At 41.3% G+C, this 12,728-nt stretch overlaps 1 protein-coding gene across 4 annotated transcripts in view; it reads left to right on the forward strand.

Annotated features, from left to right (window-relative positions):
* The window catches only part of TMEM178B (transmembrane protein 178B), a 211,883-nt gene that overhangs the window by 58,000 nt on the left and 141,155 nt on the right, over positions 1–12,728 (forward strand). The window contains exons 3-4 of one of the 4 annotated variants that reach the window (XM_068190832.1): positions 3,771–3,925; positions 4,368–4,659. The exons of the other annotated variants lie outside the window; for them this stretch is intronic. Coding sequence (XP_068046933.1) covers positions 3,771–3,925; positions 4,368–4,439 — 227 coding nt within the window. The 3' untranslated portion in view covers positions 4,440–4,659. Of the gene's footprint in view, positions 1–3,770; positions 3,926–4,367; positions 4,660–12,728 lie in introns of those variants that run through there. 4 annotated transcript variants of the gene reach the window in all.

Consider the following 12,728-nt stretch of genomic DNA (forward strand, 5'->3'; position numbering starts at 1 on the left):
TGACTGTTCTTGTTACTACATAGTTGTGGGGACTGATGAATGTCCTGAGCAGCTCTGTTTTGGTGCAAGCAGTTAAATCTCTCTGAAGGTGGCAGTGGTTGAAGCAATACTGGTTCTGATTGAGAACCTTGAAAGGTGATAGTGAGCTTCTACTCTGTCAGTTTGAGAACTGTGCCAGACCTTTGGTGTTCCCATAGCTTTCAGTATGTTTCACTGCTCCCTTGTGTGACTCTTGCTTTGAGAGGGTCCTTCTAAGCTCAGAGGAGGAGAAGGTGCAATGCTATAATTTATTTCCTGCATGGGTGAGATTCATTGATGTTTGTAGGCCTTCCTGGTACACTCTGGTAAAGAGTTAAGAACATTCTAGAGGGTCTTGCTAAATGCCTGTTGGGTTTTTATTTTAATGTGTCCATGTGGATAAATACCTATTTTTATTGTGATATGATGAAAAAAAAAGAATAATTGAACTTACACCTCTTCACAGTTGGTAAGAGGCTGGTCATACAAAATACTGTGTTATGCTATTTTGTCCCTGAAATCAGAAGGTTCCGTTTGCTTCAGGTTTTCTCCTACCACCTGTCTTCTCTGCTGGTGTTAGTTTCATGTGAATGTAAAATGTAACAATGCCAATGCTCATCTATTGGCAAAAAAAAAAAAAGCGCACCCACCACCCAAGAGCTCTTAGGGCAGTAGGAATGGGCTTTGGTTCATGCTTTGTGTATGTGTGGTTTTGCTGCTGTTCTGAGTAACAATGAGCAACCATCTGCTGGGAATCTCACTGTTCAAAAATTATTTTCTAAAATTAATCTTTATCTCAGCAATGGCTCAAATAAAGGGTTATACACCTGCTCATCTAAGGATCAGCAAGTTCCCGAGCTTTGAGTGTTGGCAGGGCATTTGTCAGTCTCCAAAGGTGCAGTCTAGACACTGCTCACATGTTTATGTATCTGGTATGGTCTGAGGCACTCTCCAGGTGAGGCTGCTTGTCTCTTCCTGTAGAGGGTACATTGAGTGTGCCTCATAATTCTGACCCAAATTTTCTTGCCAGTTTCAGAAGTGAGATGTAGATAGAACTGGCGTCTGCATCTACCTATCTGAAGACAGAGGAGTAGAGAAGTACTTTGCTGAAGCTCTGTTCTCCTGAGCAGTTGGTGCAACAGAGTGCTTAGATATATGGGGTAATCCCATTGGTTGTTCTGGAGGACACTGCATTTAAGAATTTAATCTATATGACTATTTCCAGTGTAGAAACAGTAACCTGTTTTAAAAGACAAGGCCAATACCAATCTCTCAAATTGTGGTTTGGTTGAGGGGATTTTTCTCCCTTTGCATTGCAGTAGACCAAGTAGGCTAAGTCTCTTCAGAAAGTCCCTGTGATCTTAGCCTTTGTCTTAGCAGCTGATCCTTCTCTATGTCTCTGGACTAGTTTCATCCAGGACACAGCTACTTTATCTCAACACTGGTCAGTCTGATATTTCCAGGTCAACCTGGCCATTATTTTCCTCTGAATATTTTCCTGTTCATATCAGTGAATGTTGTGACAAATAGCAAAAGAAGCAGGGCCCAGGCCTGGCTATCTTCCTCCTCCTGCCATGTGTTATTTTTCAGATCTGTAGCATGAGATAGAGGGGAAAAACAGTATCTCCTGAAGAAACACTGGGACAAAATGGCTTCTTGGAGAACTTCAGAGGAACTGGAAAGGTGAAAGCAGAATATTTGGTCACCCTAGTAAACAAAAATCTCTTCCAGGCTGAAGCCACTGTTACCATTTTCTGTATTTGTATTTGAGTCATGTATTTTCTTCTTCTTGTGTATGGACAGCCAACTGTGATGCCTGTGAAAGAAATCCATTGTTTTGCATGTCCAGTGGGTTGCGGATCAGAGGAGAGAGGGCTCCCACCATGGTCTGCAAACTGCTTTTTTTGTGCTGGTAGGCAGGACTGGTGCTCCAATTTCTCTTGAATTGCAGGAGTGGATGAGGGGACAGTTAATTTGAGGCTGAGGACCCCATGGCACCATTCAGCACACAAAGCAGATACTCCTCTAGCTGTGCTGTTAGCTGTGCTGGAAGAACCTGAGAGAGCAGTTGGTCCTAGAGGAATGGTTGGAGCTGACTTTACCATTTTTGATTTTGTTTTTTCATTCTGTTTGACATTTTCAAGATGGAACTTTTGCTCCAAATTGATTGCCTATGGCAGTATGAGCTGGGGAAATAGGACTTGTCTTCACTGCAATCACTTCCTCTCAACTATCTCTGGTTAAACAGGGATAGAGGGAAAGATTGTAGTATTGTCAGCCCTTGCCTGTCAGGAGACAAATATTGATATAATTAGACAAAACAAGACTCTATGTGAGCTGAGAGGGGAAGAGAGAAGCAGAGGAAAGCTGTGTCTGACAACTTTGAGCACGAGTAACTGTCTTTATGAAAGATGCTGATGTAGTGCTACAACTGAATCACTATTAGGCATTTACCTTGTCACACTTTGATCCTGGCCTTGAGTGCAAAACCTGATCCATAGTTGTGTTTTCTGAAAAAGGAGACCAGCATCATTGATGCTCTTAGAAATTGAGGTGTGTTATTGCAGTAAAAAGCCAAGAAAATGTGAGCAGGTCTATATTTATTCACACATTGTTCCATGTGTTTTATGCCAATCCTGTAGGTTCACTTTCATTATGCTACATGTGTTCACAAAACATGGGAATGTGGTCATGGCAGGGGTTTGAGCTGTAGAATGTGGTGCAGGCATTTGGAATGGTGAGAAGTGTTTTCAGGTGATAGAATAAGCATTTCAACTGGATGCTTGTGCTTTAAGGAAGCTGACAATAAAAGGGAGGCTATGTTGATGTTAATTCTTCTTTTTCTTGTCCCAAAGTCTTCAGGAAACCATTATCTGGTATATTATGGCAAAGCAGTTGAAAGGCTGTGTTTGTAATGAAAATGGCAGTACCTCCAAGGCAACGAGGGGACATGATATATTCAGTTTAGCATCTTCCAGGAGCCAACAAAGCTGTTCCTTAAAGCCACTGAGGGATAAGGCACTCAAAGCCCAGGGAGTGTTCAGTCTTTTTTGCTCTGTGGGGAAAAACAAACACAGGTTGGGTTGATGCTGTGTTGGTGGTTTATATATATATATATTTTTTTTTTTTTTGTTTTTATCACCAGAAGGACTGTAGTAAGGTCACTTTGCTTTCATCCCTGTTTGGCTTTGTGTGGGTGTGTTTGTTTTGTTCTATTTTTTTAGTAGGCTATAGGCAACCCAGGCTTTATATTCATCTTACACTGAATTCTGAGAATTAACTTTCATGGAAAAGTCATCTTCTCTCCAAGGCAGATGTAGAAACTACCGTGGCTTTAAAGTGCTGCAAACAAACAAGTTGCTGATGTGTGTTCTTGAAGAGTGAGATTTGTTTTTCTCTTAGAGAACAAGTGCAATGACTCCCTCTTCCTTTTTTCCTGCCTTGGTAGCTGAAAATGGGACAATTGCTGTGTGGCACTTAGAGCCTTTGGCAGAACTCCCAGTGGTTTGTGTTATAGTGCATGAAAGTCTCTACATCAGAAGAGAGATAAAAAAATTCTTCATTGTCTCCAAAAGCTCTTGTTTTGCTGATTCACACAGCCTATTGTGTGAGGTAGATAGTTGGGTCTAGAAGCCTTTTATTTTTCCTTCCTCCCTATGTCACAAACCTGGTTTTCTACTTTGGATGTAACACTGCCACAAAGGAGGGAATTTGTCTGTCTCTTTTTCTCCAGCTTGCCATTGCCTCCTCAGCCTGTCTTCCACAGCAGCTGTGTTTTGTGTCCAGGAATGTGAAGAGTGCTGCATCTGGGCAGGAAGTGGCTGGAATTGCTATGGAAACTGATTTTTTCCTGCACAGCTTAGAAATTGTCACCAGACTGCTTTGGAGTGAACCAGTTCATAAACAGGTAGCTGATGCTTCCTGAGTGTTCAGAATTTCCTGGGCTTTTTGAAAATACTCTTTGCCTGGCACTGTGGGACCTCCTTTACCTGTCTTCTACCCCCATGTTTCTACTGCAGGACCACAGGACATGGAATCTGAATTTAAAGTATTAGTGAGGAGAGCTGCATTGTCAGAACAACAATCATAATGCTTTGTATTGCAATGATAACATTCATCTGCACTCTGGAACTGCAGCACTCCTGTGCTTGTGGTGGTCTAAAAGCCATTTGCATAAAAAATGAATTCTAAAGTCAAAAGTAATAGTCTGGCACATTCTGAGAAGAGCAAGTATTGGAGGAAATGAATAATTTCTACAGGGTGTACAGAATGGTAATATTTTAATTCATAAAGCATCTATGCTGAAAGTTGAGTGGATTTTATTGGACTTAATGCTCTGAATTTTGCAGGAGCCTGCAAAGCACTCAAATACTTTCTTTATAAACAGTAAAACTACTGGAAAAATATCCAGCAACAATTAACACTCAGGAGAATGTCTGTAGTTCAAATTCTAGCAATGTCCAGACTTCTAATTTCTACAGACTTCCCAAGCCTTCTCATTCCATGGAACATGAAGTTGAGATTTGCACAGAAGCTCAATTGATAGCTTGACAATGCCTTGGTAACATCAGCAAGCTTATGGACTTGGCCCCATCTGCTATTATAAGCAACAATAAGTATTGAATTTTTAATAAGGGCTGACCCCAGAAAAAATTTGCTTGTGTTTTTTCAAGGGTACTACTGAAAACAGTGTTGAAGTAAACAGGCAACATCCCACTTTTCTTGCTCCTTTCTTTCATTCTCTCCTCTATGTGCCTCTACAAGGAAATCCTGTTTCATTTTTAATTAACTACCTGGGCCCCCAGATGGAAGCACACCCTGAAGTATGGCCCCGTCCTGCTGGTCAGTGCCATTTGGTATGATGTCATTCCTTAGTGCATTGGTTATGACAACAGACGGGGCAGCCATCCCAGAGGTTAGTCAGGCAGCAGGTGCTCACATGCCTGGAGGTCTTGTGTTGTTGGATCTTCATAGCATTCATTGTTCCCACAGCTAATGACCAGGTGGTAGTGACAGAACTTCTCATTTCCCCCTCTCTCTCTGCTGTAGGCTTTTCTTCATATCCTGCTATTTCAAGCTAAGATAATTTTTTTCTTGGCATTGTACTCTAAGACCTATTTTGAAATCTGTAAGGGGTTTTATTGCCTTCTGCTAGGTTTCATCTTAGAATCTGCTAATATGCCTGTGACCTTAATACCTACACTGATGAATAACTTTCCCAACTGCATACTACTTTTTATTTGCTTCTTAGAGGCAGAAGAGCAGGGATGGGGTAAGGGAGGAGGTCAGTAGACCCTTCAGTCCTGAGCTGACAGTGGTGCCTGAATAGCAAATATAGACAAGATTTGGGGAGGGAGAAAATGAGGACAAGGAAAGGGGTAAAACAGTGCTGGAGAACTGGAAGAGGTAAAATGAAGGATTACTAAGCATTGCAATTGGGAAAATGGTTGGAGTGGTGGATTGCAACAATTCTAGAGAGAAGGTGAAAAAATGGTCAAACTCTGTGTTGGAGTGAAGTGGGGAGCAAACAGGGAAGTGTAGGATCCCCTCCAAAGCCCTGTTCAAAGGGCACAAGTCAGAGGTCTTACTGTAATGCAGCTGTGAAACACTGGCAGAAGGGAAGTCTCATCCTGCTCCCTCAGCCAGCAGGTTCTTCCCCAGCTCACATAATGGGGCTCACAGGTAAATCAGGATAGTCTTATTCTGCTGATGACTCTCTTGCCACTCTTCTGAATCAGTAAGAAACCCCACGCTAGAATTTCTGGGTTTGCAGTTTGTTGTTTGCTTAAAGTTCACTTGAAATCAAATGAGTGTTTTTAAGGTTGCAAATACAAGCATGTAAGGTTAGGAGATGACCCAGTTTGGGCTGCATACTTGGCCTTAGTTTACCTCCTTTAAGCACACTCACTATTGAGTCTTTAATAATTGTAATCACATACTCTTGCCTTGTTCCATACATTTGGGATATTCTGTTTCCATTCAATGATGCCTTTGTTTGGTTTCTTTTTCATTGCTAAATGTGTGGTTGTTGGCCTTTTTAATTGCAGATTACACAACTCCTGATCTTACGATGGAGTTAACCACTTCATGGATTTTGTCACATTTCTAGTCATTGAATTGAAGAAGGGCATGTAAATATAAATATATTAATATCTAATAACAATTTGTGGTTGGCTATAATTTTAATTTTAGGCCTGAAAATAAAAGATAACTTGTTTGGGTTTTTTGGGTGTCCAGTTGGACATAAAGAAATCTTGAGTTTTACATATTTCCACAGCATGGCTCCCATTAACTTTCAGAGTAACTCTTAAGAGCTCCACACCATGTATCAACTTCAAATGGCCACCCAACTCACACTGGGTTGGCATAAATGAGGAAAACACAGCTAGGGACCATATCTTAAGAAATTTCTTGGACTGACTTATCACCATGGAGTTTTAGGCTAAGTGAGAAGAGAAAAGTGCTTGTGTGAGAGGGAGGAGGTGTGGCCACCTGACTGATCTCTGCTCTGATTGCTCTTTGCTGAAGAGTTTCTTGTCTTCTCCTGTTTCACACTGACCCTTTCAAAGGGTCTGACCCTTTCAATTCCTGTATTTCCTAGCTTTGGCATGCTTGGCTTGGTAACCTCCATGTTGATAGGTTTTGGGTTTTTTGTTTTGTTTGTTACATTTGTAACTGGAGGCACTTAGATTCACTGTGGCTTAGGCGATGTTTTGCATTGTCTTACACTGTTATACAAGAAAAAAGACATTTTTAGCTTGACTGTTGAAGAGATTTTTAAGGTATTTACAGAGCTGTTCTGAGTTCAGGAAAATGGAGAGCAAACCCCCTCCAGTTTCACTAGTGATTTTTTGCGAAGAAGTATTAGACACTTTTTGCCTGTTGCAGTGTGGAGATGTTGACAGGTAAAACATACCATTGCTAATAATTTCTAGTCATTCAGCCAGTCAAAATATAGCTTTATTAATATGCATACAGAGCTCTCTGTTTCCCTTCTCTCCCTCTTGAAAGACACAGAGGGGGAGACTTGGGCGTTCTTCTGTCTCTTGGCTAATCAAGAATGATGCTTTGTGCATTCTTAGGGTGAGAGAAGAGGAAAGAACAAACAGAAGGCTCTAATGTGTCTCATCCATCTGACTTCTATAATTTTTGATTTATATACCCATTTAATGCTGGTTTATGATGATTTATGTCCCAGTTTGCTTATACCCCGGTCCGATGCCCCACCCCACAATGTTAATGAGATGAAATTCTGGCAGTTAAATATTTCAAGGTGATTACATGCCACATACAGGGTTACTAATGAGGAGTTAAGTGCTTCCTTACTTCAGTGCAAGAAGATAGACATAAGCGGAACATTTTGGAAATGAGTTTAGTGTGATTTGTTCACAAAGCCATGCACCATCCACAAGGAAACATCATAGCAGCCAGTGTGAGAGAGAGGGCAAGAGACTTTGAATCAAACAACCTGGCCTTGACCTGACAGAAATTGCAGGCTGAAACATGAAGGTGAGTTTTATATGTCAATAGCTACTAGGCAGTGGTTGCCATTTTAATTACAGTTCTGCAGTGATGCTCTTTGGTCATTGAATTACAGAATAAACCCAAACCTCATGTACAATCAGGACATCCTCCTGCTTTGAAAAAAAATATATAATGTGTCAATATTAATGTACAGAAATCACAATCCAGTTTTACTTCCTCAGATTTTTAGTGTTAACTGGGTCATTGTGATTTTGGCCCTGTTGACAGAGCCAAATGTAGTTCTGGTCCATGAAGACAAGATGAAGCTGAAGGATTTATCTAGGGGCCCATCCCAAGACTCCTTAATTGGCTGGGTGAATCACAGTTTAGCTGTTCAATTATTCCCTACCCACCTCCAGGAACTGATTGCACAGTTGGTGGGGGAATAAGAAATCAGGAATATAAATCAACTGCGGGTATCTCCTGTGGGAATTCCGAGTTCAGTCTGGCAAATCTCATCTGGCTGCTCTGGATGTAGGTTATACTTAATGGAGCTTGAGCCTGCATGTCCCTCTGCATCACTGGAATTATGACAGCTAATTTGAGTCTGTCTGCCACTGGTGTGTGCAATTGATCAATATCTCTTTCATAAATACAAACTCTCCCTCATCTCTGCCTTCATCAACTTTGTCTTTTCTGGCTTGCCCTTTGCATCCTTGTGTATTTTGTGGTTCCCCCCCCCCCCACCCAAACTTGATTCTCACCTATATATTCTCAGAGACGAAAATCAATGGAAGAATATCAGTTGCTCACCTAAGAGGGGCTTCTTTGCCATACATAACTAAGGTTATAAATAATTCAGTAGGGTCCCTGTCTTGTCTTTCCTCCCATAAGATTGTGTTTATTAAAATTTTATGGGAGAGGACATGGAGGTAGCTGAATTACTGGCTTAATCTGAAACAATCTTCAGCAATGCATTAGTTCAGTACCAGCTGCTCTTTACTCATCATCACAGACACACACTAAATCAGTCCTCCTTGTAGAATCCATTTGCAGCATGTTATAATCATGTATTTGAGCATGATGTAATGCCATTCCTTATAACTTGCTCTCATGCCTGATGGTGTTTCCAAGGGAAGAAAAGTATTAAACTGCCAAGGCAAGGCTTAATCTTTTTTCTTCCACTGAGGAATTCAGTAGAGGCATGAATCCATACAGAGAAAGATCCTAATCAGAAGGGAGTTGTAGGCTGGGGACTAAGAGTTTGGTTTGGCTTATATTCATACCACAATACTAATTCTACTGAAACAAGAACAGATATTCTAAGATGAAAATGGTGTGAAATCAGCATCTGAGTACTAAATACTCAAGAGATGTCGGGAAAAGAAAATGACTTTGTCATTTCAATGAAAATGTACAGATCCCACAATTAAACTTTTCTGTTAATGAAGCTACTGATGGTGTATAGTGCACCTTCCATCCTAGCATCTTGAAACACTCAAGAAGTGGTTTTCACTCAGTATCCTTTGGATTTAAACAGGGTGCCAAAGGAGGAAGACCACCTAAGCATACCCATTTCACAGAAGGAGTTAGAGAAGTGAATTAACTTGCAAAATGTCATGTGGAGAGTGAGTGGGAGAGCCAGAAACAGAACTCAGGTCTTTGGACTCCCACTGCTATAAGTGCTAGACCATGATGTGTCCTGTAGTGCCAGGAATTATGCAGCCTATCTCCTAGAAAAGCCTTGGAAAACTAAATATCAAGAATGTTTTTCCTAAAGATAGTAAAAAAATAAAATTCAAATGAAAGCTCACTGGCCAAAACCAGAATCCAAACGGATGTATCCATTTTTGCCTAGAAAAATAGCAAAACCACCTTCAAAAGTTGCTAGCAGATTAGATATAACAAGGTGCGGGTTCCTCAGAACCTGTTAAAACCCAGGTCCTTGGAGACACGAGGGTGAGGAACAAAGATTAAAGGTTGTCCATTACTGTATGTGTAGGAGCTGTGAATTTTCTGCCATGTATATGTTGCACTCTACAGCAGCATCTTTTATGACAACTGATACAGCACAAATAACTTATTGGTACTTGGTTTTACCTGCAAGTAATTTTAACCATAATTTAATTTGAAAAATAATCAAATTAGTGCATTTTGAGAAATAATAATCAGTCCTTTTACAGAGTCATAAAATCTGAAAGCAATGCATGCTGACAGGATTACTGTAGGCATATCATGCAAAAATGGCCTTTCTGATATAGCCTGGGCAGAACCTGTTATGGGTGACAAATCCTCTTTGGCTGGTAGATTGGCCACAGCCAGCTCTGCTCTTCCCAAAATGGCATGGGTCAGGAAATGATTAATTGACAAGGATAGTCCTAACCATGATTACTGTCTGTGAACCATCTGCTGCCAGAGGGTGCATTAGAGCTACCTGTAATTTATTCCACATAAACCTAGGCCAAACTGGTCTTTGGCTTGTTTCAGGAATATCTTCATCCTTCACAAAACCCAGTGTACCAGGACCTATGTGTTGATTAGTTCTGCTGTTTTTTCATTGATGTTTAAGTCTTTACATTAAAACAGGATTTTTTTATTCCATAGATAAGCCTTGGCTCTGACAACCATTTGCTGGGGCACCATTCCTCTGTACTGACTTTAGCTGATGAAGTAGTAAAGTCCATGGTGTCATCCCTTCCACAGAGGACCAGATATTTCATGTGGAAGTAACTGAGAATGAAAGGCTTTTGTAACAAGAAACCAGGCAGAGAAATGCAAGAGAAACCCCCTTGATATAGCAACAGGACTGGTATTTCAGACTATCTGCCCAGTTTTCCAGGAGGAATCAGTGATTCTCTGAAAAGCTGAATTGACAGCTCTGCTAGGTGAAGCTTTTTGACAAGACAAAGGGTTGCACAGGCAGGAGCACTTTGAAAATCTGTGTGATGCATGGATGGATTAGTTCATTTGATGTATCTCTTTTGCTGCTAGTTCATAGTATTTCCTGATTAACAGTTCTGGCATTGGCTTTCAATGGGAACCAATCCTCTATGCAAGTAAGAGCAGAGTTCCAGAGGTAAATGAATCCTTGCTTTTTGGCAGTCAGATAACAAGTGCAGGGTAAGGATATTTGTGGTTTTTTATCACAACTGGGGGAGCTTCAGTATTTTACAAGCCAGAGAAGAGAGGCCATTTATCACTGGCTTGTTGGATTCATGATGAGTGTTTTGCTGTCCTCTCCTCATAGATCAGGTGAGTTGATCTGTTACTGTACCAAAGCAGTGCTTAGAGAAGGCATAGTAAATATTGTTGTAGAGCTAAGACCTGGTAGGAAGATCTAGGAGGCTCCTAAACCTCCTGGTGCAGTCGTCAGAAGATGCTTTAACTGAGAGAGGGACCATGAGAGCCAATCCCCAGGTAGTGATAGCCTGTAGGAATTGCACACCTGTCTATGAAATTGGCAGAAGGAACATCAGTCAGTGAGGACATGGATAGGATGTTCACGTGGCCCCAGGTTATCTGCAGAGGGCTGTGGTCCACACGGGAATCTTGTTTTGGTGGGATTGAGGGGAGCTAGTTTGGGACAGAAAGCCATCTGCTTTGACAGCTGCCTTCATTTTGATGTTGATAGAAAGGGAAAAACATCTGGTGGTGGCTGCTTAGTGGTATGGTTGGCAGTTGGAAGGGTACTGCTGCTTTCCAAGTCTTTTATTCCTGTGCTGTAGGTATGAGTAGAGAAAACATTCTCTAGTGTAGGAGCAGGAATCTTACAGCTTTGGGGTGTGGTGAGTGCAGAGAGAAACTCTTTGTATGCCTGGGAGGCTCTGTGTGTTTTTTGGTTTGTTTTTTCTGAGAGCTGAGGGTGCAATTGGATGAGCTTTTAGTGGTGCCTTTAAGAATATGAATAAGGGAGCTAAGGTGATGTGTGTAAACACCTGGGGAGAAGCTAAAGGAGAAAACAGAGCATAATGGAAAAGCTGCTGGGGGAAATAAAAATGTGATGCCTAGATGCTCTTCTGTGTATAGAGAGAACTTTTCTGTTTATTATTCAGTGATGTGGATGCATTAGATTTATGTGAAAAATCAAACAAATTCCTGGCAGTGCTGAGACAATAACCAGGAGCTGTTGCCTCTGTCACTTTCCTTTTGTAGCAAAGTCTGATGGTGAATGAGACTGGCATGAGTTTGCCATTGCTCACTCATTACTTTTTGAGATTTACTTCTGTTTGTGTTTGTGTGTGTCAAGCTCTTGGCACAACTCTGATAAGCAACAGAAAGATGGAGCCTTTCCACAGATCAATAGAGATCAATCTCTTAATTTCGACTGAATGACAAAACCAGCTATTAAAATTGTGTTTTTACTTTTTTTAACACCTGCTAGCTGATAGCTAGCAGGCAGCTCCCAAAACCAAAGTACCAAGGGATGTAGAAGAGAGCTCTCGCCTGCACTTTTTTGATACTGACCCCCTCAGATGTATGGGGTCTGTTTGTACAGACCTGAGCATTACACAACAGGTAAATGTGCCTCGAGGCACAAGTGTGGAAAATTCAAACTGTTTGGTTTGGGCTAGGTTTGTTATTTTGTTACTGACTGGTCCATGACACTGGCTGCAATGCCACAGAGCTTTGGGCATGTATATGTCTGAGGCCACAGCATCCAGGGCAGAGCTGCAGGTGATGTGAAGATGGGCCTACACTTGGTGTTAGCCAGCATCCATGGGGTTCATTCATACCAGATCACATGTAGCTGTCCAGTAATACATCACATCTGGTTCCCTGACTTACAGAGAAGGCTGGGAAGTGGGATAATGAGTTCATTTGGGTGTCATTAGGACATTCAATCAACCATGTGGGATGTTGTCACATCAGTGCATTTACCCAACAAGTCTTAGGGGTATGGTTTGAGGGCAGTGTGAGTGGGCAGTGTGTGAGATTCACTGCACTTGTTTCCTGACCGAGTGCTGTGTAATGAAAATCTTGCCCACTGTTACATTCAAGTATCAAAACAGAGGTCTTGGTGAAGTACTTTTAAAATCTGTCAGTACATAGAATGGTGAAGAAATTGGTTGTTTTGGTAGTTGTTCTGACTACTTAGAGCACCTAAGTATAAAGACTTTATTGTAGACACTACTGTATATACCCATCTGAATGTGGATGTCAGGGGTGGATATGCAACAAATGTCACAGGACAGTAAGTAGTGTGAAATATTGCTGCTAGTAAATATCAATAGCTGACAGTTGAATCC

Source organism: Anomalospiza imberbis, chromosome 5 (assembly GCF_031753505.1).
Source record: "Anomalospiza imberbis isolate Cuckoo-Finch-1a 21T00152 chromosome 5, ASM3175350v1, whole genome shotgun sequence".
Classification (NCBI taxonomy): domain Eukaryota; kingdom Metazoa; phylum Chordata; class Aves; order Passeriformes; family Viduidae; genus Anomalospiza; species Anomalospiza imberbis.